A 26,906-nucleotide genomic window follows, 5' to 3' on the forward strand; every position below is an offset into this window, starting at 1 on the left:
CGTGTTTGTCTTTAACCACCAATACAGTGACTGAATTACATTGTGAGGGAGTGTTAACCTGCCCTCCAGATGCCCCCTGAGGATGATTTCGTTCTTTAGGACGTCCCATTGTAATTCTCTTGTATGAAATTGGGCCCAGCATACTGCTGGGATGCAGGAGGTGAGGGACTCCAGCAGAGACATGGCCCCCCTGAGAGTCATTACTGGGTCTGTTATGGCTGTCGAAACTAAATTTTTTATTTTCTCTCTTTTCTGCTCGGGCAGACGGCATTCCTGTCGAACCGAATCCAGAGTAAGGCCTAAAAAGATCTGAGTTGTATGCGGGATCAGTTTTGATTTTTCTAGGTTTAAACACCATCCTAAGTCTTTTAAGTTGGTGCACACCTGATCCACTTGGGCCAGGCAGTGATCTTGAGTTTTGTCCATTATTAGGAAGTCGTCCAGGTACAGAATGATCAATCTGTTTTCCTCCCTGAGATGAGCCGTAACCTCCGCTATAAGTTTTGTGAATATGCGGGGCGCCACTGCTAGGCCAAAGGGAAGAGCTCTGTACTGGAAGTGCTTGACAACTCCCGGTACAGTTACGGCTACTCTGAGGTAATTTTGAAAGTCGTGATGGATTGGCACATGGTAATACGTATCCTTTAGGTCCAACACTGCCATGTAGCAGCCGGGAAATAGAAGGCTTATCGTTGATTTTATTGTTTCCATCTTGAATGATGGAATTTTCAGGAATTTGTTCAGGCCTTTCAAGTTGAGGATGACTCTGTATGAATTGTCCGGTTTCTTTATAAGAAATAAGGGGGAATAGAACCCTCTTCTTTCCTCTTGTGGTGATACCTCCAGCAAAACGTTCTTTTGCAGGAGACCTGAAATCTCTTCCTCGAGTGCCCGCTGTTCTGGTAGAGAGGATCTTAAGGCAGTCGGAATAAATTTCTCTGGTAGGTTCCTCAGAAATTCCAGTTTTAAACCTGATTTTCAAAATTGAGGATCCACTTGCTGGAAGAGATCCTTTCCCAGGCTGGAAGGAAGAGAGCCTCCCTCCCACCTGGGATAGAGTGTCATTTTGGCGGTTTGCGACTATCCTGGGAGGGCCCGCCGAACAAAAACCCTTTCCCTTTCCTGGAACGATCCTCCCATCTAGATTGTTCTGTGGATGTCCTTCTGCGGCCAAATTTCTTCCTCCGAAAGGACTGCTTAAAAGTTGAGAAGGAAGATTTAGGAAATTCTTTTTTGTGGTCACCTGCTTTCTCCAGAATTGTGTCGAGAGGTACCGAAAAGAAAATCTCCTTCACACGGAAGAAAACATAGCTTTCCTTTCGTTTGTATGTCCCCCGGGCAACATTTCAGCCAGACTGCTCTACGGCCGGCATTAGACAGGGCCGCAGATCTTGCTGCTAATCTGGCAGAATCCGCAGAGGCGTCCGATAAGAAGGCCGCCGCTCCTTTCAATACCGGTAAAGAGGCCAGAATGGAGTCCTGCGACTCGTTGTTCTTAACCTGGTCTTCTAACCTATCTAACCAAACCATAAGGGATCTTGCCGTACAGGTTGCTGCTATGGCTGGTTTCAATGCCCCTGCTGATACCTTCCTTAAGGGTACTTGGGAGTCATCTACCTTCCGGTCCAGTGGGTCCTTCAGCATCCCTGTGTCTTCAAAAGAGACAGAAGATCTTCTAGAAGTTTTGGACACCGCAACATCCAGCTTTGGGGCTTTATTCCAGGAAGCGGTATCTTCCTCATTAAAGGGATATTTCCTTTTGGAGGATGGAAGGGGACCCTTTTTCTCCTGCCTATCCCACTCCTTCTTGATAAGTCCCTGCACCTTATCATTAATCGGGAAATCTCTTAAGTTTTTTCTGATCCAAGGTGCTGAACATATCCTGTACCGATTTTTTTGCCTTCTGGTCAACTGACCCCATATTGTGGACCTGATGGCTTTTACTAAACTATCCACACTTTCCAGGGGAAAGCAATGACCTGTGCCTGCCTCGCTATCCGAAGAGGAAGAGTCAGTAGAGTCATCCAGCATTCCCTCGTCGGATTCAGAGTCTGAAAGGGTGGGTGGGGTTTTTGCTCTATGGGTCTGGGATGCTTGTTTTGCTTGGGAAAACGATTTTAACGATTTTTCAACCTAGTAAGGGTTTTTAGATTTGAAGCAAAATCCGGGGTTCCCTCCGAAATTGTTTCCTCAATACATGGCTGGCATAATTTTTTGGGCTAGTCTTTAGTCAGACCCTGTTCACACAGGGCACATACTCTGTACTTGGATTTCTCCGTACATTTCTTAGGGACATCCTGACCATATAAAAGGAGGAAGGAGAGGGAGAAAGAGAGACAAAACAGGAAAAGGTCTACATTAATACGTCGACTTTCACGTAGCGCACTCACCACCCAGTAGATAAAAGACAGGGTACCGGAACGGGAGGCAGGACGGTATCAGATACTTCTCGGGAGACAGCGGAATCATCGATCCTGCAGGAGCTATGCCAGCTGGATCTTGAATCCTTGGTGCTGCGTGTCCCAGAACGCCCACTGCTCCTGCTCTACGGTGGACGCTGCTCCTGGGTGCGCCTCTGGCGCCGAGGCTGCTGCAGCATGCTGCTGATGCGGTGGGGAGGGCTGCTGTGAGTCCATTACGGTGCACTGCGCCCCTGCCTGGCCGGTGATCTACCCTTAAGTACCCTCATTGTGCCAGGGAGATCACCGGCCGGCATTCCCGCAGCTTCCAGTACCTCCCCCGAAAATTACATCCGGGGGTCAGAGGTCCCAGCGCGCGTCATCTGGGCGCGACTTCCGGTTTCGTCACTTATGGTCGCACCCCGTGACGTCACATCCAGGACGCGGGTTTGCCGGCTACCATGGCTGTGTAGGTGCTGCAAACCCCCGCCCGCACGCGGGGAGACCACATGTCGGCGTCCTCCGCGGCACTTCCAGGACCCACGGGACCGGCCACAGCAGAGACTGTGCCCTGCCACAACTGACCGGCCCCGGTAAGATGAACCTGCTGCTGTCGCCAGAGACGAGGAAGGTGGGTCCCCCATCAAGGACAGGAAACCACTGAGGCGGAGAGAGACTCGGCCCTTTTTATCTTGAAGGGTTCCTGTCCTTTAAGGGCGGATCCCCTCTCTCGTTGTCCCGTCATGGGTGACAGAAAAAAAGACTTTCTATAGCAGGTAGAATAAGGCCAATTTCACACATCTGGGAAACACGCACTGTGCTGCAATTGGAAGACCTGGCCAGCCTCCAGATCAACAAATCTGAGTTAATATAGCAGTTAGCGCAGGTGTGGAGACCTGATAGCTGGCTGGGTCTTCCGATCCAAGCATGGTCCATGTTTCACTGATATAAAGTATATGATCTAGGTGTCAATTCATGGAATATGGACCAATGAAAAAGTGGGAAAATGAGTTTCTTTCCTTGGATTAGTCTTAAATTACAACTCCCTGCTGAAGAGAATAAAGTAATAATTGAGGCAAAAGAAATCACCTTCATGGAGATCATCAGTTTGAAAATTCACTTGCACTGGTGGATCCACACTGGTCGGTAGCCATTGAGGGACCAAGTCCCCTACTTCAGTGGTGTTTCTCTTGCAGAAGGAATATCCTAGCTTGGGCAGTTGTGAAACACATGCCCACAAAGTCGACGTGTAGGAAGAGGAAAAGAACAGATTTTGGATGGTTGATGACACAACTGAAGGAAGTCAGAATATTCAGGGTTACCTGCAGATTTGCTGACCCAGAAGGTGTTTTTATCAGAGCAATAAGCTTCCTTCTCCTCCTGGACTGATCATTCACTCTCAATCTGGATTCACTGAAGAGAGGGGGAGTTATTTTACGGAGATAGGAGATGATAATTGCTGTTCATAAACGTCTCTGGAAGAGCTGGAGGCCACAGACATTGCGCTGCAAGTTCTCCTGAATGGACAATTACACTATAGAAAAACACTTCACAGAACAACTTACAAAACCAACATTTATTAGTTAAACTAGTAAAGAAACAGAACAAGGACACGACTCTTCTCAGTCGTTACATATTCACTTGTGTCACGCTGCTCCGAGAATCACATTTAAAAGCTTTTATTTACAATGACATTGTCAGCGAGAAATCGTGAATAGTCGCTTCAGCTCAATTGCTGAGATAATAAAGAGAAGACACAGACTAATATCACTCCACGTGAAACGTCTTAATCGGAGTCGCTGTCACTTTCAGCCTCCTTAACGTCTACGCTGAACTTGTACTCCTGATCACAGCCCATGTAAGCGTCGCTCATGAAGTAAAGGGTGTAATTGTGTGTCCCTGTGGCTGGGGCCACAAAATCCAACTTCACCTATTTAAAAAAAATAAAATAGCAGTGAAATAAATGCCTCAAGTTTCTTTTCCATATCTGTATTACACGCAATTAATTTGAGTGTTACTTTTTTGAGAGTAATGCGTAAGGTTTCTCCTTGTGGAGAGTGACAAGCCAGGCCTGGCATGTCAGAGTGAGGAGACTTCTATGCCATGCATGCTCCTCTGGGAGATTAAAGAGGTAATTTGCCTATTTAATTTCCCAGAGGCACATGCATGGTGTACATGTCTCCTCACTCTGACAAGCCAGGCCTGGCTTGTCACTAGCCACAAGCAGAAACGTTACCCCTTAGATCCCAGTCTTAAGCCTCTCACCTAGCCAAATCAGATCTCATGCTTTGCACTGACGAGGGGCAACACCCCGAAACATTGTGTCTGCAAATTGAGATTCTGGATTGGTTTTTATCCTAAATCATACTACAAAGCTCATTAAAAAGTCAATATAGACTTTAGGATTGCTGCTTCCTATTGGTAGCACTGGAGTTCAAGTCCTCTTTCTCTCTGAAGAGGCAATTTGCATATTGCATCTCAAAAAAGTAAAACTCTTTACAACAGACTGACATCTGCATCTTATGTCTCAGACATAATGGTATAAATCGGACACAGTTCGGAACGCAGTGCTCAGACTGGCCAGCGGCTCCCCTGACCGGAGCGTGACAGCTTTATATATCTCTATGCAGGTGTCACATTCGGGTTGCGACACCCACCAGCCAGTCTGAGCATTGTGCTCCGATCTTTACGGCCGTCTAACTGCTTTCTTAGGCTGCAGCTCCAAGGCGATATATTACATACAATATGTTGCAACTTGTGATCTCATGAGGTGCAAACTCACATGCCATAAGCGATCTGTGATAGTAATAAGCCAGGGGTAGATGTTCAGTTTGCTTTTCTAAGGATGCATGACCACAAATACATATGCAGTGCCGTAGGAATACATTATGTGCAATGCATTTCTACTGGGCACAATCGTGCACGATAATTCACTAGATAATATTTTAACAGATTAGTGTCAGTATAACAGCTGTAATTCGCAGACCTTAGACTAGCACTGGGTCAGAAACGTTATCAGCATAAAGAGCAGGTAAATTTATTGACATATGACCGGGAGGGAAATAAATTATGAATAATATTCTTATTTAGATTTGTATATCTGGTGAGAGTAGTTGTTTTGTCCTAAAATAATTGGCAATACGGGACTTACCTTGGCCTTCTGCTGAAGTGTCAGTCTCTTGATGGATATCAGACTGTTTGATTTGGCATCTCCAATCACCACCCACCAGCCCTCCTCACGTTTCTGTTAAAATATACATAAAAAAAAAAAAAATTAAACTAAATGAAGCAAAATGAATAAAGAACTTATTTCATGTAGTACACTCAGATTTTTTTTTTATGCAAAGGCTCTCGATATGTTCAGGATGATTTATGCCAGGAGGACATACCTGAGGGAAGAGCGGAGCAATGACCGGTCCTGTAACTTCCTCCTCTCGTTCCAGCTGCACAAGAACCACGACAGCCCCCCCACTGAAAGAAAATCACATTGTGAGACCACAACTGTAGAGATTTAATAAAGCCAGCTAATACCTTAGGACACAAGCAAACCTGTGTATTTCATAGGGGGAGGGGGGATCAGAGAGCAGAAGTGCGGTGACATTCAATCTGTGTGACCAGGAATCTCATGTCTATGGGCAGCATCATAGAAAAGCCACGTCCCATTCAGAGATCAACATCATACAATCAAGAATAAGAATTTCATAGAATCTAACCTTTACCAAAATATACCCAATAATCCTAAAACATAATTTTATGCAATTAAAACAGAGAAATCACCCCCCCCGTGTGACCTGTAACGCTAAGCATTTCAGGTTACTCCATCGCGGTGTCCCAACATATAGCTGCATTACAGTCCTCACCTCCTAATAGATTCCTTCTCTGCCACCTCATAAGAGAGTTCAATATTGGGATAGCGGTTACAGAACCTGGCTACATCGGCCATCTGGCCATCAGAGAGTTGCAGCAGCTCTGTACGATCCTCGTCCTCCATCTCCATGATATCAAAGACACTCTCCACTCCCTGTATGGCAGGAGAAGAGTGCGGTGATCAGCGATCTCAGAATGCAGAACACACTGGGATAAGACAAGCAGCTGTACTATACGTCTGCCAGTGTTACACTTTACCTTATCGGTACATCTCTTGATGTGCTCAGAAGTGAAGTGCGGCAGTTGTTTCAGGTAGCTGTCCTTGGACCACATGGCCTGGGTGACCATTTGTGCCAGTTCCATAGCAGCGAGAGCTGGGCTAAGCCAGCCATTACTGGAGAGCACATCTACACATGCCTGGATGAGCCTGATGGCCTGGAGAAGAGACGGGTTACGACATTACATGGTGTCATTCTGTGATGACTTAGCAGGCATTCATCATTGTGCTTCACTTCTCACCTTACTAAGAATTTCCTCAGTGTCAGACTGGAGTTCTGCGCTCAGCTGCATTCGGGAGAGGTGAGCCTGAAGGAGCAGGTTGGTCTTCACGTGTGGGTCATTGAACCTGGGAGTTGTCAGCTTGTGAGGGACTTTCTGTGCCAGCTGGAGAAAGCCAAAGGAGGAGAAAAAGGAAAGAAAAAGTGAAATCATTAATAAAAAAAATAACAAAACCAAGGTAGAAACGGGGCTGAGTGCAGCCCTGTGTCTGCCTCCTACGGACACTAAGCTATGTCCCCCAATGAAGCGAAAGAAAGTGTTGTAATAACCAATTCAGTCTGATTTTGTTACTTGCTTTTGCCATTTACCCTGCACAATCCTCACCTGGCGCAGCAAGTTGTCTTCACGGTGGCGGATAGGTATGCTCTCGTACTCGGCTGCATTGGAGATGATCTCAATTAATCCCCTCACCTTGGTCTTGGCATTCAAGGACATGCTAAAGAGTTCTAAGAAAGAAAATCCAAAAAAGAATAAGCTGGGGATGTAGTGATAAAAGATCCATAGAGATACAGAGGTGGTGAGGAGGTTTTCATCACCTATGGTGGTGTAGTTGATGTAGTAATAGGCAGCGATCATGCCCAGATTAAGAGGAGCAACATCCATTTCATCCTCAATGCTGATACACTTGGACTGCTCCAGGTCGCTGAGCGTCTGTTCAACCAGTTCTGACAGATGATCAGACAGATGTCTGTGAGACACTCCTGAAACGAGCCCGCAAATGAATGAAGTTACGTATATATGGAAGCTCGCGAAACAGATCTGCAATACTTTGCCTGTCCTCACCCTGTAAGTTGTAGTAGTTCGGATTCTGAGTCATTCGCCGGTACAGGAACGTCCAGGTCAGGTAGTCCACCGCATCTTGTTTGTTTTCTACGGTCTTGGTGACAATTTCGGCATTGAAATGGTCATGGAGGCAGTGATCCAGGTGGGATTCAACTGGCAGAGGCTCGTAGAGGAATTTCTTGAAAAAGTCCTACAAATTGTTAAAAAGAAAAAAAAAGGTGACTATAACTACAGTACATAGACAGACTGATTACTATTCTCTTGTACCTGTGGTTTGCTATGAAATGGCGGAATTAAAGTTCTGTGACTTTTCAGTTCCTCACGAAGAAGATGTACTCTATCAGTGAATGGAAACCTTTAAATTTTCACCCATAGCCCTATATACACGGTTGTTAGGTTTGTTACAATGCAATGTATCAGAGCTCTGCACTAATCAGATGGACACAGCAAGAGAACCCGTCCCCAGGATCGTCCATGTTAAAAGGGAACCCGTCCCCAGGATCGTCCATGTTAAAAGGGAACCCGTCCCCAGGATCGTCCATGTTAAAAGGGAACCCGTCCCCAGGATCGTCCATGTTAAAAGGGAACCCGTCCTCAGGATCGTCCATGTTAAAAAGGGAACCCGTCCCCAGGATCGTCCATGTTAAAAGGGAACCCGTCCCCAGGATCGTCCATGTTAAAAGGGAACCCGTCCCCAGGATCGTCCATGTTAAAAGGGAACCCGTCCTCAGGATCGTCCATGTTAAAAGGGAACCCGTCCCCAGGATCGTCCATGTTAAAAGGGAACCCGTCCCCAGGATCGTCCATGTTAAAAGGGAACCCGTCCCCAGGATCGTCCATGTTAAAAGGGAACCCGTCCCCAGGATCGTCCATGTTAAAAGGGAACCCGTCCTCAGGATCGTCCATGTTAAAAGGGAACCCGTCCCCAGGATCGTCCATGTTAAAAGGGAACCCGTCCCCAGGATCGTCCATGTTAAAAGGGAACCCGTCCCCAGGATCGTCCATGTTAAAAGGGAACCCGTCCCCAGGATCGTCCATGTTAAAAGGGAACCCGTCCCCAGGATCGTCCATGTTAAAAGGGAACCCGTCCCCAGGATCGTCCATGTTAAAAGGGAACCCGTCCCCAGGATCGTCCATGTTAAAAGGGAACCCGTCCTCAGGATCGTCCATGTTAAAAGGGAACCCGTCCCCAGGATCGTCCATGTTAAAAGGGAACCCGTCCTCGTGCCCGTCTACCTGTACTAAAGGTATGGGCATAATGGCACTGTCATACTGATCTAATAGATACCTTTAGTGTAGAAATCTGCAGCCTGGTTTTTGGTAAATTAGAAGCTTTGGATTCCTAAACTCTGTGTGTATTGGGGTGGGACTGTGGGTAGGGTCTTTGGCTCTGCCATGGCCCCTCCGCTGCCTCTGGTGTCTTTAAACAGAGTTTAAGAATCTGACACTTCTAATGATGATTTAACAAAAACCAGGCTGCAGATTTCTGCACTGAACGTATCTATTAAATCAGTATGACCGTGCCATTGTGCCCATACCTTTCGTTTAATATGGATGATCCTGATGACAAGTTTTCTATAAGGTTTTCAGCCTCAGCCTACACACGTATATTCCCATTAGCCGCAATCTTGCACTGAGGTGCAAAGCATGTTAGAAAGGAGCATCATTTTTCATTATTCAATAAATAAAAAGTACACGACAGGAATAAAACATCTGGCTTCTCACCTTCTTTGATCCTTGACACATAATGACGCATCGTCCTTCATCATCTTGTAAAGGCCGGTTCGCGTATCCCACCATCTGTAGAACATCGTAAATAGGATAATCCACATACCTGATAAAAATAATAATATATTAGAAGGCAAAAGGATAATGAAAGATATCACCCTCACAGTTACACAATCAGTCATACGTACGCATGGATCTTTCCATTGTAATATTGGGTGTCCATGATGATAACCAGATGAGCAGAAATGTTCAGACCCCAGCAAAGGCTGCGAGAAGATACGATTACCTGCACTGCCCCTGGTGTGGACAAGATGGACAGTTATCGAAGAGAAGCAGAAAACGCCAACTGCATGTATGGTACAGGAATAAAGAAATGTAAGGTGTGAAAGCTACAACATGACTGGATTGTTCTCAAAGTGGTTGTCTCGTGTTTAATCTTCAGGCCTCCAGGGTTCTTGCTTCTCAGGGAAAGGTGATGATTGACAGTTCGACCCAGTAGCATGGCGGCGCTGCTGGTCCAAGCTGTGTGCTCTCCAATGATAGATCAGGCAATATCAGGAGAGCTGGGGGCACTGAAAACGGCCAGATCCAGCAGTCCGGCTAAGAGTACATTACGTACTTTCTGCATTTTTTCCTTCACAAAAACAGAAGCATTTCTTAGTATCTTGAAGTTTCAAGCACAAGCTGCTTATTTTTATTGCAGATTTGAAGCAGTTTCAAAACTGCAGCATGTCAATTCTTTCAGTGCTTTTCACCCATTCCAATGCAAGCAAAAAATGCATAAAAAAAGTAAAAAAGCGGCAAAAATGAGCATATTTTATTGCTGTGATTTTTCCTGCCAAGAGACACGTTTTTGTAGTAGGTGTAATAATAATAATAATAGAAGCAAATACCTCCAATTAGAAATGTAGTATAGTTCTTCTAATTCACTATGTTGCTTACCCCATGTGCATTGCAGTAGTTTAGGTATCCATGGTTACAACCACTAAGCTAACGGTCGCTATATAAGTGGTCGCAACAATGGATATCTAAGCTACTGCAATGCCATGCACATGGGGTAAGCGACATAGCGAATCAGAAGAACTATACTACATTTCTAATTGGAGGAATTTGCTAATAATATTAATATTACACCTACCACATATTGGAGGATCTTGGATATGGGAATACCCCTTTGACATATGCATATACCCCAACACTTCTGAGCAGTGCTTGCAAGCTCTGTAACAGAGATTGTAAGCGCTGCACTCCTTGCTTTGGAGACCAGTCACCGCTGATAGGCTGCAGAGGTGGCCGATAATTTAGACAAAGAGCAGTAAACTGTAGAATTTCAAAAATCCCTCCATTCTTGAGAAAGAAGAGCATTTGTAATAAGTGATAAATTGTAGGCTGTTTTTACCAGGACTTTGCATCCAAGGAGGATGTTTCAATTTCTTAAATGGATAAAATTGGAAAGTGCTGGTAAAAACAAGCATATTAGAAAGTTATAAAACTTATACAATGATTAACCTTTATTTGCTTCAATACAAAAAGGAAGAAAAAAAATACAACAAAAGAAAAGAAAAAGGATTATTAGGAAAAATACTGATAGCAAAGAGAAAACTTATACAGGATAGATAGATGAATGAATGAGGAGACAGATTACCGGAATTAAAGAGCTGCTCCACAATGCGCCTCTCTAAAGACGACAGCCCCTCGTGCAGATAGCCCACCCCGTTCAGCAAGGTCTCCTTCAGCGTGCTGTCACCCAGTTTCTCCAGGTACGGAGCCAGATCCTTCTCTGTGCAGTGCAGGAACCTAAAAAAAAACAAGAGGCCCCATCAGTGATGTGTACGGTATATGTAGTGGTTTCTCAGCAAAGACTTAATGCATTAACCCTACCTTTGCCGCTGGACATCAGAGGCGCATGTGGTAAGTATATCAATGGCTGTGAGCCGCGTCTGTTTCCGAGATGGCACAAAGACAATGATGGGCTTTTTAGGAGAGTGCTTCACGATGGCGTGGTACACTGGCTTGGCCATGGAAAGGAGTCTGGTCTGTGTGTGACTGATGTTAAAACCCTAGGAGGTAAATGTGGGGTCATTAGTGAACGGACACATTAAAAGTAAAGAAAAGCATTCAGGTTCTGATTCAGCACATTGTCATATACCAGTACATCCTCTATAACTTTAGAGCGAATCCCATATGGTAATAGCACACACAACTACTAACGGTAGAGGAGGCCGTAGATTTTACATATTTTCATGAAATACATTATACTCTAAAAATCTGACTATCACTAAACAACTTCAATTGCTGGGAGTTTTTTTCCAAAGGTTTGGACATTTTCTACACATGACACCTTTGAAGTCCAGGCAAATCTGCAGAGTTTTTCAAGCAGGAGACGTTTCAGGAAACCTTTTTCCTCATGAGTCTTTTGTGTCATTTTTTTTGGTCGTTCTCGGTTTTGACCACTTGGTATTTTTGTGACGTCTTTTTTACTGTTGTTTTCTGGTCGATATTTTCATTCCACTGAATAATGAACAAAACCATTAGCCTTTTTTGAAGCACAAGCTATGTTGAAGGAAGGTCACCAAGCTTTCCCATTGACTTGTATTGAAAGTGCATTGCGTCTTCTGAGCAGAAAACGCCAGAAGAATTGAGGGGTCACTTCTTTTAACCTCTTGGCGTTTTTAGAAACCTAAAGCTGTTAGACAGCCTGAATATATGCACAGCAAGTATTTTTACATAGAAATCATACAATTATTCTTATCAGCGCTTGCTGATGGGTTGTTCAGGATTTGTCCGCTGCAGGATCTGACTGAAGAGACGTCTTGTGCGCACCCCTAGTGTGCCATTAATGACAGATAAGAGGCACCTCAAATATTCTCAGGGATGGAGGCGAATCTTGGCAATTCTACCTATACAAATCTTACCTGTATGTGAAGTTCCAGGGGTACCGGCCGCACATTAGGGTGGAAATTAAAAGTGGATGTGGTACTGCAGCCGAGCCAGTGTGCCACGTCCTTGGCATTGGACAGAGAGGAGCTGAGCGCCACTATGCGGATCGGCCTTTCGATCTGGGAGGAGATGTAGCGCATACGGGAGCAGATCACCTCTAACACAGGCTGTGGGCAAGAAACAGGCAATGTCTTACATTCACCAATCAAAACCAGATGGAAATTTCCTATATGATCATATAAAGTTACACTGATTGATAGAAATATCGTCTTGGCATTGGAATAAAAAAATCATCAGATTAACAAATATCATCTCACCCCGTTGGCTCCACCGATGAGATGAGTCTCGTCTACAATAAAGAGACTGACGTTTTGCACATTTTTCCGCTGCTTCCAGCGTCTCGATAAGATGTCCCACTTCTCGGGTGTGCTGATGATAATGTTTCCTTTCCCGAGTAACTTCAGATCGGTGCTGGTTTCACCGGTCAGCAAGACGACCTTCTTATACAACCTGTCTTGGAATTTCTCAAACCAATCCATAAACACCTACGCCAAAAATCAGAGGACAAAAACCTGTTATATGCTGTCTCTATAGAGGAAAATATTTCATATAGGTAACAATAAGAACAATATTGCATGCATACAGTATGCTGGGAAATTAGTACACAGTCGTTCGCCATATTTCATAGTCATTTCTTATACCTAGAGGGGTATTAGATATTTACGGCATAATCATGTGATATCGCATAAATGTCTGGTGGATGCAGGTCCCATGTCTGAGACAATCATCTACCTCCAGAATGGAGCTGCTGGATCCAGGTGGAGAATGTATGGAGCGGTGGCCGCACATGTGCTTCATCCTCTCCATTCATTGCTATGGGGGAGATGGAAATAGCTGAGCAAGCGAGCTTGGTTTATGGAATGGTGAAAGTTGCATATATACGCCTCAATTTCTTTATTGATTCCCTGCCTGAATACATGGGTCAAGCAGCTACGTCACCAGCAGGATTGGGATCCCCTGTTCCGAGGACAAGTGAAAGGGCCAGTTATTCCAATCTTTGACTTACAAGTGTAATAATAATATTAGCAAATACCTCCAATTAGAAATTTAGTACATATCTTCTGGTAAGCTATTTTGCTTACCCCATGTGCATGGCATTGCAGTAGCTTAGATATCCATGGTTACGACCATTCCTATAGTGACAGTTATTTGCAAGCGGTCATATCCATGGATACCTAAGCTACTGCAATGCCCTGCACATGGGGTAAGCGACATAGCGATTCAGGAGAACTATACTACATTTCTAATTGGCGGTATTTGCTAATATTATTATTATTACACCTACTACATATTGGGATGGGATTTTGGAGATGGGAATACCCCTTTAAACCTTTATTAATTTATTGATAAGTTGGCATGTGAAAATACACCAAAGTTTCAGGCTGTCCCAGACCTATGTCCTATGCCTCAGAACAGATACAGACTGCGTACATATTCATTAGTCTAATATATGTATGGGCATAGGCACGAGCTGAAAGCAGCGGAGAGTGAAGAGAAGGGTTATTAGCATAGATTTCCATAAATGAATCATATCAAACAGCTGACAGCTACAGCTAATGAATGCACAAAAGAGATGTAATGGGATAATGCAGCCTTCTGAGAGCGAGTGTGGGCGGAAGGACATGTTAAATGTGTACATATATCACCGGAGAAACAAACACATACTAGAAGTAGAGTCATTACTGGAAGAAACAAAAAGTGAAGTTTTCAGTTTTCTTAGAAACATCAGACAATCGCAAATAGGGAAGAGAGAATTAAAAGGGAGATGAAGGTCTCATCAGGGGGAGGAAAAACGACCCTGGGAAGTGGGAAGATGGAAAAGTTTCTGATAGAACATGCCGACAATTACTAAAAGTACTAGGAAAAAACACAAAAGTCAGAACAGGACTAAACTTATCACAATGCTACAGAGCAGGAATACGGGACACCGGGGGCAAACGCAGCTCGGGACACCGGGGGCAAACGCAGCTCGGGACACCGGGGGCAAACGCAGCTCGGGACACCGGGGGCAAACGCAGCTCGGGACACCGGGGGCAAACGCAGCTCGGGACACCGGGGGCAAACGCAGCTCGGGACACCGGGGGCAAACGCAGCTCGGGACACCGGGGGCAAACGCAGCTCGGGACACCGGGGGCAAACGCAGCTCGGGACACCGGGGGCAAACGCAGCTCGGGACACCGGGGGCAAACGCAGCTCGGGACACCGGGGGCAAACGCAGCTCGGGACACCGGGGGCAAACGCAGCTCGGGACACCGGGGGCAAACGCAGCTCGGGACACCGGGGGCAAACGCAGCGTGTGTGCTGCTGTCGGTAGGAGGCTGACACTAAGCTAGAAAAAAAGCGTTAGCTCCTCCTAAGCAGTATACACCCCCCACAGACTGGCATTAAGCTCGTCAGTTTGTGGAAAAAGCAGTAGGAGAAGAGTACCAGTGTGACCTGGTGAAGGAAAAAGGACAAGGTTTGTGCCACAGGCTGGCACGGTTAAGGCACTTGGAAACATACATGGGAGTAGGCGCATAGGGAGGGTGCTGTGTCCCCCAATGAAGGCTCCAAGAAAGATTTTACGGTAAATAGCAAAAATCCCTCTTTCTTTATCTCTTCATTGGGGGATACAGGTAACTATGGGATGTCCAAAAGCAGTCCCGAAAGAGGAGGGGGATTGAAGACATGACTTCTGCGCCTATGAAATCGTGTGGTTGGCGATAGCCGCTTGCAGGACCTTTCTATCTAGTCCGGCGTCCGCCGAGGCGTAGGTATGAAAGTTATAGAATTTTGTGAACGTATGGAGGAATACCAGGTAGCTGCTTTTCAAACCTGCATAGCCGAGGCCTGGTGTCAAACAGCCGTCCGGGTAGAGTAGGCTCTTACGCCCGGAGGGGGTGGTTTGTTCCTTATTCGGTAAGCTTCTAGGATCGTCGACCGGATCCATCATGAGATCGTGGATTTTGCAGCAGGTAGCCCTTTGCAGCGGTCCTCAGGGACGACGAATAGGGAGTCAGAGCGCCTGAAAGAGGCCGACCTTGAGAGGTAGAAACGCAAGACCCTGACTAAGTCCAGGCTGTGCAGAGCCTTTTCCAGATGATGTGTGGGCGATGGGCAAATGGACGGAAGGTCAGGAGGACGATGTCCTCGTTTAGGTGGAAGGCGGAGACCACCTTGGGTAAGAACGAAGGCACTGGTCTAAGAACCACCTTGTCCTGGTGAATGCCTAAGAATGGGGAGCGGCAGGAAAGGGCTGCTAGTTCGGATACTCTCTTAATGGATGTGATGGCTATTAGGAATGAGACCTTCCAGGAAAGGAAGGATGTGGTGATTTGTTGGAAAGGTTTGAAGGGGGGTGCCTAAAGGCCTCCTAGCACTAGATAGAGGTCCCAAGGGTCCACTGGGTGGCGGTATGGTAGGGCTAGGTGGGCCACTAATTGTAGGAATGTTTTGACTTGTGGTTTAGTTGCTAGGTTAAGTTTGAACAGTATTGAGAAGGTGGACACCTGACCCTTGAGGATGCTGAGGGATAAACCGGCGCTGAGTCAAGCTTGGAGGAAGGCCAGGATGTTAGGGAGTGAGAAAGACATGGGGGCTGTTTGTCTTCGCAGTATGTGAAGAAGGCCTTCCAGGTTCGATGATAAATGCGAGATGAGGCAGGTTTTCTCGGGTTGATCGTGGTGTGTATGACCTGAGGGGAGAAGCCTGCTTGTTTCAGTACCGTGGCTTCAACAGCAATACCATTAAATTGAGAAACCGAGAATTCGGGTGGCAGATCGGGCCTTGAGAGAGCAGATCTGCTTGTTCTGGGAGTGTCTGACAGTAAGTTGACGAGTTCTGGATACCAGGCTCTCCTGGGACCCCTTCCAGCTTGATCTTCTTGATAATTCTGGGGATCAGCGGAAGGGGTGGGAAAAGGTAAGGTAGGTGGAATTGCGCCCCTGGAATGACTAGGGCATTGCACGCAATTGCCTGAGGGTCTTGGGACCTTGCTACGAAGCGGGGGACCCTGTGGTTCGCCGTGATGCCCCACCTTTGACAGATTTGGCTGAACACTTCTGGGTGAAAAGACCACTCGCCCGAAGATAAGCCGACAGAACCTAGGAGGTCTGCGGCCCAGTTTTCCACCCCTGGTATGTGGACCACTGATATTGCAGGCACATGGCGTTCGGACCAGAGGAGGATCCGTGACACTTCTGAGTGGACGAATCTGCTCCGGGTGCCGCCCTGATGATTTATGTACGCCACGGCAGTGGCGTTGTCGGACTGGATCCGGATTGGTTGACCCGCGAGAAGGTTCTGCCAATGTAGGAGGGAGAGGTAGATGGCTCTGATCTCCAGCAGGTTGATGGGGAGGGACGTCTCATGGGCATTCCAGAGTCCCTGAACCATATGGTGATGAAAGACTGCTACCCGTCTGAGGAGGCTGGCGTCCGTCGTGACCACTCGCCATTTGAGGGGCAGGAAAGATCTCCCCTGGCGGATGGAAGGTGAGTGGGTTCATCAGGTCAGGGATTGTTTGACGCGTGGGGGTAGGAGGATGTGACGATCTAGAGAGGATGATTTCCTGTCCCATGCTGAGAGGAGGGCTAACTGGAGTGGGCGGGTATGAAAATGGCCAAATGGAATGGCTTCCATGGCCACGACCATTTTTCCCAGGGCTCGCATGCAGCGACGCAGAGGTAGGGGAAAGGGGCTTGTTAGGGCACGGAAGTCTCATTTGAGATTCTTGATCTTGTTCTCCGGGAGTATGATCCTGGACTAGGGAGTGTCAAACATCATGCCTAGGAAGGTTAGGTGTTGTGAAGGGGTCAGGGAGGACTTGTCCCTGTTCACGATGCAGCCAAGTCGAGAGTGGGCATCGAGGGTGATCTGGAGGCTGTGGTAGCAGTCCTTGTAGGACAGCCCCTTGATCAGTAGGTCATCCAGGTAGAGGATGATGATGATGATGATTCCATTGGAGCGTAGGATGGCAATGACAGTGGCCATCACCTTGGTGAATACTCTGGGAGCCGAGGCTAAGCCGAACGGCAGGGCTGTGAACTGGTAGTGATAGTGTGTGATCGCAAACTGAAGGAATCTCTGATGAGACTGGCAAATTGGGATGGGAAGGTAGGCATCTTGGATGTCCACCGAGGAGAGGAACTCCTCGAGTTCCATGGAAGAGATCACTGATCGGAGAGACTCCATCCTGAAGTGGCGGAGTTTTACCTGGCGGTTTAGGAGCTTGAGGTACAAGATCAGATGGAAAGATCCATCTTTTTTGGGGACTACGAACAAGTTGGAATAGAAACCCTTGAAGCGTTGTTCTGAGGGAACGGGGGATAATGACTCCTGATGCCAGGAGGGAATTGATGGCTCCAAAAAATCCTGAAACGTGGGCCGGGTCCCTTGTTGTGATAGTTACCTGTGTCCCCCAATGAAGTGATAAAGAAAGTAACATTATCATAACCTTTAAAAGGTGACAACCCTTTTAGCAACAACAACAGGTTAAAGGGTTTTCAGAAAGGTTCAGTCCTCAGGGGCAATCTGTTCTATTAAATTAAACTTTGGTTTAATCACCCTCCCTGGGTCCAGCATCTCCGCTGCTGTTGTCTGTTATTGTATGCAGTGATAATTTCACGGATTGGCACGCCGATCGGTGCATGGAATGATTTGTTGCCCCGCCGGCAAATGCTAAATGTCGCTGCTACAGTTTGACAGCGGCATTTAACAGGTTAACAATCGGAGGCGGAGCTCTGCTCCACCCACGATTGTTAGAGGCAGATCCTGGCTATACTACACAGCCATGATCTGGTGGGCACGGTGCGGGCTCACCCCTTGGGCAAGCTCCATTCACCTGTTTACAACTTGGCCCGTACATGTATGGCGCATGTCATGAAGGAGTTAAAAGGGTTAGCAAGCATTCACCTTCAGCAGGTGTGGGTGGTGAACTTGTCAACTAAATAGTGCAGCGAGTATACAGACAGGCTGGTCTTTCTTGACAACTATTCAACATGTAGACTGCAGATGAATGCAAGACTGTACGACTGGTTGGTGTCTAACACCCGGCACCCTTGACGATCAGCTGTTCCCGATGTCGGCGGCCAGAATTGCTCAGTTATGGAGCAGCACAGCACAGCACAGCTCCGTCAACTGTACAGTGGCCGCAGCCAGGTACTGCACATCTGCCACCTATTCAAATCAATAAAGGGTGCATGTGCAGTACCGGCTGCAACCACTATTCTGTCGCCAGAGATGTGCTGTGCAGTTACCGCAACTGAGCAGTTCCAGCCTCCGAGACCAGCAACAGCTGATTGATAAGGGTGAGAGGTGTCACACCCCCACCAGTCAGACATTGATTACCTTTCCTAAGGATAGGCCATCCATGTTAGTTATGGACAACCCCTTTTAGATGCCGGGTATCGCACCCCCACTGATCAGACATTGATGACCTATCCTAACAATAGGATATCAATGTTAACGTTAAAGACAACACCTTTAAGTGAACCCTCCATGTTAGATCTGAAATGCTCATGTGTAACATGCAGCCTTCACACGGCAGACGTGCGGTCAAGCAGATGAATACTAATTGAAATGAGAGGTTACCTGCTCAGCCAGAGCCTCCATTGGAGTGATGTACACACAGCGACCCTCGGAGTGCTGCAGCAGCATGCGGAGAATGGCAAACTCTGCACAGATAGTCTTCCCGCTGCCTGTGGGCGCTCCCACGAATACATTGTCATCGCTGTTATACACAGTGTTGAATACTAAGAAAAGAGTAGGGAGGAAAGGGTCTACTAATGAAAAGCAGTGCAACAGCAGTTCATCTCCACTGTTAAAATATTGCAACCTCAGGCTGGTGGTGAAAACTCTCACTATTCTGAAATGATATATACCGTAATGAATATGATCAAATATTTACAATAAAACTGAATTTAATAAAATAATTAAATGCACCACTGGATGAAGCATTTCTTGGCGAAACGCGAGTTGGATGTGGTGGGCTCCTGGATTATTCCAAGGCAAATATGCGCTTTAGGTACTAAACCCTATATATTTTTTGTTTTCTCACATGCATATAGAATAGACTACGTCTGATTCGTACTTTGCACTCTGCATAGTGTTGGTTATAAATACAGGTGATACATTGTCATTATAACACTTCGGTGCCTAATACTCACCTTATTTACTGGGACACCGTTGGTACATTTAAATATGACCATATATGCAATTGAAGTGTTCATGTAGATGACAATATTTTCTCAAAACACGTGGACTCTCAGTACCTGATCCCTTTTTTTTTGCTGCTTTACAATTGAACCATATGCACTTTATTTTGATGTATATGAATGTTCTTATGCATTTGCATATTTAAGTTCTTAGCACGCTTGAAGACTAATATTATACGTATCATTTTATTTTTATGTTGCACAATTGAAATATATGCACCTTACTTAGACACACAAAAAAGTTTTTAATTGTGTATTCATCTTGTGCTTCTAAATTATCTGATTGGGTCACTGTAGCTATTATCTTATATACATCCTCACCACTGTGTATATACTATTATCCAGGTATACCCAGAAATTGTTTTTTCTGTAGTTGCTTGCTGTTTTTTAATGTATCCATGAAGGTTTTTAACACTTTATAAATAAAAAATATTTTTATGTATAGTCATTGTTCAAAGCCCTCCCTTCTTGGTGTATTTATATGGCTATGCTTTATGAATTTTACCTTATTGGATAAATGTTTAGGTGTATATATATATAATTAAATGCACCAGTCAGAAATGGAGACATTTAACAATGTCCCTAATTTTACAAACATCATTAACTCAAGAACTAATGTCCTGAAAACTGGCACGCAGGAGAGCGAAGTATGCCCGAATCGGCATCACTGGAAAGTGCTGCGGAATATGTTGGCGCTATATAAATAAAATTATTACTCTTTTAAGTACACAGGCATTAGGTCTGCAGGAAGAATACTATTGCGCTCCCTGACACACCAATCACGTGCACACTAGACTTTCTTGACCGGTAGAAACTCACCCTGGGTCTGAATAGGGTTAAAGAAAGGAAACTTGTCTTGGTAAAGGCTCTCAAAGGCGCTATTTCTCAAGGCAGAAACAGGCAGCGGCTGCAGGTCCAGCAGTTCTGTGGGTGGGGGGTATTTCTCAGGCAGTATCAGGTGACGGAACGAGACGGGAAGTTGGGTTTCACAGGCTGCAAACAGAAAAATAATTATTGATATTAATCAATCAGGTCAAGATCGGGCCATTCTTCCCCTGTACAGCAAGAGCTTGGCATTACATTGATTTGGTAGTAAAACCAGTGGTACGGGTTATCTCCCCAAAGTGACAGTGAAGACGTTTTACAGCACGACAATACATGGCTCGTGCTACTGTGAGCGGTCTGCCTGGCCTAAACGTTCTACCACGGCCTGCAGCGTCTCCAGACTTGTCTCTCATTGAGAAAATCTGGGACGTCATTGGTCAGCAATTGCAGAGGGAACTGCCAGCAGTGGATTTTGATACTTTGCCTAACTGCATTCAGCGCAGCAGAACAGTCCTCAGATAACGATTAATAACCTTATTGATAGCAGCCAAGTTGTATAAGTGCGGGGATTTCTTCAAGTAGCGCTCATACTCCATACTCATACTGAATACATGGAGAGGTTTTGAATATTTTATTTCTATTTTTTCATCATTTGCATATTATTAACATGTCTATGTAGCCTGTGATTTCCACGATTATTCCATCTCTGTGTTCCAATGTTATGGAGTGTACACACAGTGCTGTTTTAACCAGGGAGGTGGAGTTGGTAAGCCAAATCTCCGACTCCACGACTCCGACTCCCTCATACATGACTTATGTTTAAAGTGATAAATTTACTGCAGCAGATTCATCTCACCTAAAAGTCTAGACCCTTAGATCAGGAATAGGACAGACAGGCAGGGCGAGGGGGGACGGGGGACACGCTAGGCAGGGCGAGGGGGGACGACGACACACGCTAGGCTGGGTGAGGGGGGGGGGGGGCGACACACGCTAGGCAGGGCGAGGGGTGGGGGGGAGACACGCTAGGCAGGGCGAGGGGTGGAGGGGGAGACACGCTAGGCAGGGTGGGGGGGGAGACACGCTAGGCAGGGCGAGGGGGGAGACGGGGACACGCTAGGCAGGGCGAGGGGGGAGACGGGGACACGCTAGGCAGGGGGAGGGGCGAGACGGGGGCACGCTAGGCAGGGCGAGACGGGGGCACGCTAGGCAGGGCGAGACGGGGGCACGCTAGGCAGGGCGAGACGGGGGCACGCTAGGCAGGGCGAGACGGGGGCACGCTAGGCAGGGCGAGACGGGGGGGGCACGCTAGGCAGGGCGAGACGGGGGGGGGCACGCTAGGCAGGGCGAGGGGGGGGGCACGCTAGGCAGGGCGAGGGGGGGGCACGCTAGGCAGGGCGAGGGGGGGCACGCTAGGCAGGGCGAGGGGGGGAGACACGCTAGGCGGGGGGGGGACACGCTAGGCAGGGGGGGGACACGCTAGGCAGGGGGGGGACACGCTAGGCAGGGGGGGGGACACACGCTAGGCAGGGGGGGGACACACGCTAGGCAGGGGGGGGGACACGCTAGGCAGGGGGGGGGACACGCTAGGCAGGGGGGGGGGACACGCTAGGCAGGGGGGGGGGACACACGCTAGGCAGGGGGGGGGGACACACGCTAGGCAGGGGGGGGGACACACGCTAGGCAGGGGGGGGACACGCTAGGCAGGGGGGGGGACACACGCTAGGCAGGGGGGGGGACACACGCTAGGCAGGGGGGGGGACACACGCTAGGCAGGGGGGGGGGACACACGCTAGGCAGGGGGGGGGACACACGCTAGGCAGGGGGGGGGACACACGCTAGGCAGGGGGGGGGACACACGCTAGGCAGGGGGGGGGACACACGCTAGGCAGGGGGGGGACACACGCTAGGCAGGGGGGGGGACACACGCTAGGCAGGGGGGGGGACACACGCTAGGCAGGGGGGGGGACACACGCTAGGCAGGGGGGGGGACACACGCTAGGCAGGGGGGGGGACACACGCTAGGCAGGGGGGGGGGGGACACGCTGGGCAGGGGGGGGGGGGAGACACGCTGGGCAGGGGGGGGGGGGAGACACGCTGGGCAGGGGGGGGGGGGGGAGACACGCCGGGCGGGGGGGGGGGGGGGGGAGACACGCCGGGCGGGGGGGGGGGGGGGGGAGACACGCTGGGCAGGGGGGGGGGGGGGAGACACGCTGGGCAGGGGGGGGGGGGGGGACACACTAGGCAGGGGGGGGGGGGGGGACACACTAGGCAGGGGGGGGGGGGGACACACTAGGCAGGGGGGGGGGGGACACACTAGGCAGGGGGGGGGGGGGACACACGCTAGGCAGGGGGGGGGGGGGACACACGCTAGGCAGGGGGGGGGGGGGGGGACACGCTAGGCAGGGTGAAAGACTAGCTGGGAACCACCCTTGGAAGGCTATTCTCAGCACCACTAAGTGATTCACCTGTAGTGGCACTGGGAGAAGCCGGCTGGGAGGAAGGTGGGGGGTTACAGATTAGTCTCGTCTCTGGATATGGTCCCCAGCTGAATGGTTTCAGGGAAAAATATACCTAGCTGCCAGCGGTTTGGGCCCATGAATCAGGTGAGAGGTTCCTTTTTGGAGGCCATGGACAGTTGGAGGTATTTTTTCTTAAATGGGTGTTTTTATGGCTGTATAGGATTTCATAAAACAATTTACTTTGTTTGGCTTTGCAGCTTTTATGAATTATAGAAAACACCCAGCAGGACAATGATGTTCACAGTAAAATCTGTGAAAAAACTTGTGCGCTGGCAGGGTCTTCTATCTGCTCTCCTGAACAAGCTTTTAAGATGATTGATGACCAAATAAAAGTTCAAATAATGAAACCCTTTTACAAAATAGTTTTTTTTAGCCATAAATACATATATTTAATAAGAAAAAAAATCCCCCAAAAGATGTGCAGATCCTTAAATACATTCTGTAAGTAAACAAATAAAATTTGAGCAAGTTACTTACAAAGCCAACGGTCAGACACAACCCTGATAAAGTACTGTGGAGGCAAAGGCTCAAACACCGGAACAAAGAAAGTGACAAGATGCTCGTCCTGGGCGTATTTGGCTTTCAGGAGGAAATATTCATGATGCAAAATCACTTCACTGTCCACATCTTCTACTAAAATCCAAAAAGCTTCAGAAGAACCATGGACCTGACAACAGAATATAATAAAGATATGATAAATTAAAATACAGACCTAACAGAAAGATAGAAATCAAGATGTACACATTCCTGCTATCTGCTTTGAATGCACATCTGAGGTTATTATGAGCAGTCCTGCAGATTATATAAGAAGCAGCTAGACACTTAATAATAGACCTTTAATACGCACCTTCTCATCCCACTGGAAGTCAGGAGTTATGGTCAGCTCCACTTTTAATGTGGACCGAGTTATTGGCTGTAGGTGCACAGACAGGTCCAGCTTTGGGAACAAGTGCACATATTTATGGATGGTTTTCCCCATTTTGGGCATACGGATCAGCTCACCTAAAATGATTTGAAGTAGCAAATGAAAAAGTTAAAGAATAATTACATAATATACAATAATAATCATCGTATATTATGTTCGAGTCCCTGCATCTGCATGATTTATGGCTGTTAGGGAATCCTCACATGTGTTTAGGCTTTCTAACAAACAAGCAATTTCTGAATGTGTTGAGGCTGACTAACAGCCATAAATCATGCAGACGCAGGGACTTGAATGTAATATACGAGCACGCCGAAGATACCAGGTAAGCACCCTAGCACGCTCGGTGAAAGGGTTACACGAGCACGTTCATGCAGCACTAATGGCCACCTACTAAAACTTTGCTGCCCATGGCAAGTTCTAGCAGTGAAACGTGTAAATCAAAGATTTCCTCACCTATTTCATTATGATTTAAGTCATACAATCGTTCAAAGGGGAAGTTTTTCTTTTCAATTTTCTTCACCACTTCCTCTGGGAGCTTCCTGAACTGACGAAGGGGACACATGGACTGCCACCTGAAAATAGAGGTGAGAGTTCAGTGCTGTTAGAAACTAGCAATTAAACATACCTGGGGAGGGGGGGGGGAGTCACTTACATCCTTTTATCTATCATCTTGCAGAGATTCAGAGTCTTGTCGGTGAGTTGCGCCCATCCTCGATTCAAAACTATTTCAAATATTGCTCGCATGAGCCGTCCGGCGGACTAGAGTGGAGAAGCATATGGTAATTAGTACATCACATTAGTTCTGTAATTTGTTAGTTCTTGTATTTTTCTGGCTTCTAAAGGAAACATTAAGTAATGGGGATGCAGCATCATACCTGTGTGACGTACACCATGTCGGCCATCAGGGCAAAGCCTTCCAGCTTCAGCTGCGAGATGTAGGCTTGGAGTAAGACATTGATCTAGAAAATAAGAAGAGCACAACCATTAGTTACTGACATACAAGATCAGAAGTGGAGTGCTGGTACAAGTCTCACTTTTGCACTTGGCTCCTCTATACTTTCTTTCACAGGAATTGGTACTCGTTCCAGAAGCTTTTGTAATTCCAGTTTCTCTTCCTGAAAGACAAAATCAAAATGTGCAAATAAACCTAATCTGCCTCAATAGGTACAAATGCAAATATGAGGTCTCTTTACACACTGAATAAAATGAACTAACTTTATGGGCATTGTCCCAAGAAGTAGCAATCCTATTAAACATACGCACCTCTCTGACGGTGATGTTCTTGAACTCTGAGGACAAGGAGAAGACGCGGAAGAGCTCAATCTCGCTGAGGGTCGGCTTCAGGAGCTGGTTGTAGGTCTGCACCGAATCGTTAGTGATGTAGTAGTGGCTGGCGATACGACCCAATTCAGTGACCTTAATGACATACAAAAAAAAGTGTCAATAATAAGACAAAGGGATAATTTATTCTACTCGTTCTGCCAGCGTGAAGTCAGATCTGCGTATTTTACCTGGAAATTACCAGTCTTCTTGTCGTACTTGACCAAATTGTTCTTGTCCAACATAAGAGCTGCTGTGTGGATCAAGTCTAGGCGCCTTTGTTCCAGTAATGGATCAGATTTCACATCATCGTGGGAAATTCCATAAAGATTGGGCGAGCGAAGCATCCGAATATACAGGTAGGTGTATCCCAGCCAGTTCACAGCATCCTAAAAACAATGATGAGTAGTGTTCATCTACGGTTCTGCAAGCAGCTAATGCAATAGTCTCATGAAATAAACCTGACGAGTTCCTCTCTCCGGCCTCTACGCTATGAAGATACGAGACTTTAAACATTTACCTTCGCGTTCTGTACATTTCCGAGGACCACCTCTGCATTTATCATGTCGGGGAGTTTGGCCACCATCTGACTCTCAATGGGCAGCTGCTGATTGAGGAGGGACAGGTAATACTGCAGTTCCCCGTGTGAGGTAATGAGGATACCCTCACCTTTTGTGTCATACTGAGGACGCCCGGCTCTACCCAGCATCTAATGGAAAGAAAAGGAGATTTTTTTGCTTTACTGGTCAGATTCAGGACAAACACATTCGTGATTGTCTGTGATATAAAAAGCAAATTGTCATCAACCATTAATACTGACTTGCAAGATATCCAGGGCTCCCAGCTCAGTCCATCGGCCTTTTTCTGGGCTGTACACCTGAGTCCCTTTGATGATAACTGTGTGAGCTGGAAGATTCACACCCCAGGCCAGCGTGGCTGTGGAGACCAAGACCTACAACCAACCACAAATCAGTGAGTTAGGACATTGGGCAGCATTTTACCATCGTCATATATTACTAGAAGGCATTATTTTATGGCTTTAAGCTGAATAAAAACAAATGCTGAGATTTAACAAGTAATAAACCTTACTAATGTATTTTAATTATGAAAGCTACACCAGTGCCCCTTGTGCAGCCCACCCTCCAAGCAGAAAAGAGCTTCCTTACCCCTCTCCATCGGTGATGTACCTGCGGGAGGACGGCCGTCAGACTCATTTATATACTTCCCATCTGTGTATAAGCTATGATAGAGGAGGAGGCTGGCTTAACTTAAAATGAGTCTACCGGCCAGCCCCTGTAAGCACCAAAGACACAGAGAGGGGAGAAGAAGTGACAGATGCAGAGGTGGTGACACCAGGGCATGGATAGACCTTTTTATACACAGAGCACATGAGTAAGTGTTGTCAATGTCATTTCTCCATTGCTTCATTGGGGGACACAGGTAACCATAGGTTATTAATCTTTTGCCTTTGTCTTTAAGATTCTTTTTCTTCAGGGCAACAGGGTGTAAATTCTCATACTGATTTCCCACAGAGACTGAGAGAACAGTGTGGTCTGCGAGGCAGGACTCTACCCTCCTCCTAACACTTCAAGCGTGTCTCAGGGCGGCAGTGGAGGACGGTCCTTGCTATCCCCCCCCCCAGAGAGCACCGAGTGGAAGATGGACATCACTCCCCATTGACCTCCCCTTATCCAAGTTCTGCACAGTCAGGGACCATGACTGTGTGGGAAGGAAGACGTGGCTATTCCAGCGACCCCCCCTCACTTGGGGGCTCCCGTTGACATCTTCG

At 47.2% G+C, this 26,906-nt stretch overlaps 1 protein-coding gene across 1 annotated transcript in view; it reads right to left on the reverse strand.

The window, feature by feature from the left end:
- Nucleotides 1-3,960: 3,960 nt before the first annotated feature.
- The window catches only part of SNRNP200 (small nuclear ribonucleoprotein U5 subunit 200), a 41,961-nt gene continuing 19,015 nt past the window's right edge, over nt 3,961-26,906 (reverse strand). The window contains exons 19-45 of the mRNA XM_073653679.1: nt 25,938-26,069; nt 25,638-25,826; nt 25,309-25,506; nt 25,061-25,213; nt 24,832-24,912; nt 24,673-24,756; nt 24,450-24,556; nt 24,251-24,369; nt 23,720-23,874; nt 23,350-23,539; nt 20,348-20,521; nt 18,906-19,066; nt 12,593-12,820; nt 12,251-12,442; nt 11,217-11,395; nt 10,981-11,132; nt 9,524-9,632; nt 9,333-9,441; nt 7,608-7,797; nt 7,361-7,525; nt 7,149-7,270; nt 6,786-6,929; nt 6,525-6,701; nt 6,260-6,420; nt 5,789-5,870; nt 5,551-5,643; nt 3,961-4,329 (exon numbers count right to left, since the gene is read on the reverse strand). Coding sequence (XP_073509780.1) covers nt 4,186-4,329; nt 5,551-5,643; nt 5,789-5,870; nt 6,260-6,420; nt 6,525-6,701; nt 6,786-6,929; nt 7,149-7,270; nt 7,361-7,525; nt 7,608-7,797; nt 9,333-9,441; nt 9,524-9,632; nt 10,981-11,132; nt 11,217-11,395; nt 12,251-12,442; nt 12,593-12,820; nt 18,906-19,066; nt 20,348-20,521; nt 23,350-23,539; nt 23,720-23,874; nt 24,251-24,369; nt 24,450-24,556; nt 24,673-24,756; nt 24,832-24,912; nt 25,061-25,213; nt 25,309-25,506; nt 25,638-25,826; nt 25,938-26,069 — 3,990 coding nt within the window. The 3' untranslated portion in view covers nt 3,961-4,185. The remainder of the gene's footprint in view (nt 4,330-5,550; nt 5,644-5,788; nt 5,871-6,259; nt 6,421-6,524; nt 6,702-6,785; nt 6,930-7,148; nt 7,271-7,360; nt 7,526-7,607; nt 7,798-9,332; nt 9,442-9,523; nt 9,633-10,980; nt 11,133-11,216; nt 11,396-12,250; nt 12,443-12,592; nt 12,821-18,905; nt 19,067-20,347; nt 20,522-23,349; nt 23,540-23,719; nt 23,875-24,250; nt 24,370-24,449; nt 24,557-24,672; nt 24,757-24,831; nt 24,913-25,060; nt 25,214-25,308; nt 25,507-25,637; nt 25,827-25,937; nt 26,070-26,906) is intronic.

This window comes from Phyllobates terribilis, unplaced genomic scaffold, assembly GCF_046119375.1.
Source record: "Phyllobates terribilis strain yellow unplaced genomic scaffold, ASM4611937v1 Scaffold_11__3_contigs__length_659146591, whole genome shotgun sequence".
NCBI lineage: Eukaryota > Metazoa > Chordata > Amphibia > Anura > Dendrobatidae > Phyllobates > Phyllobates terribilis.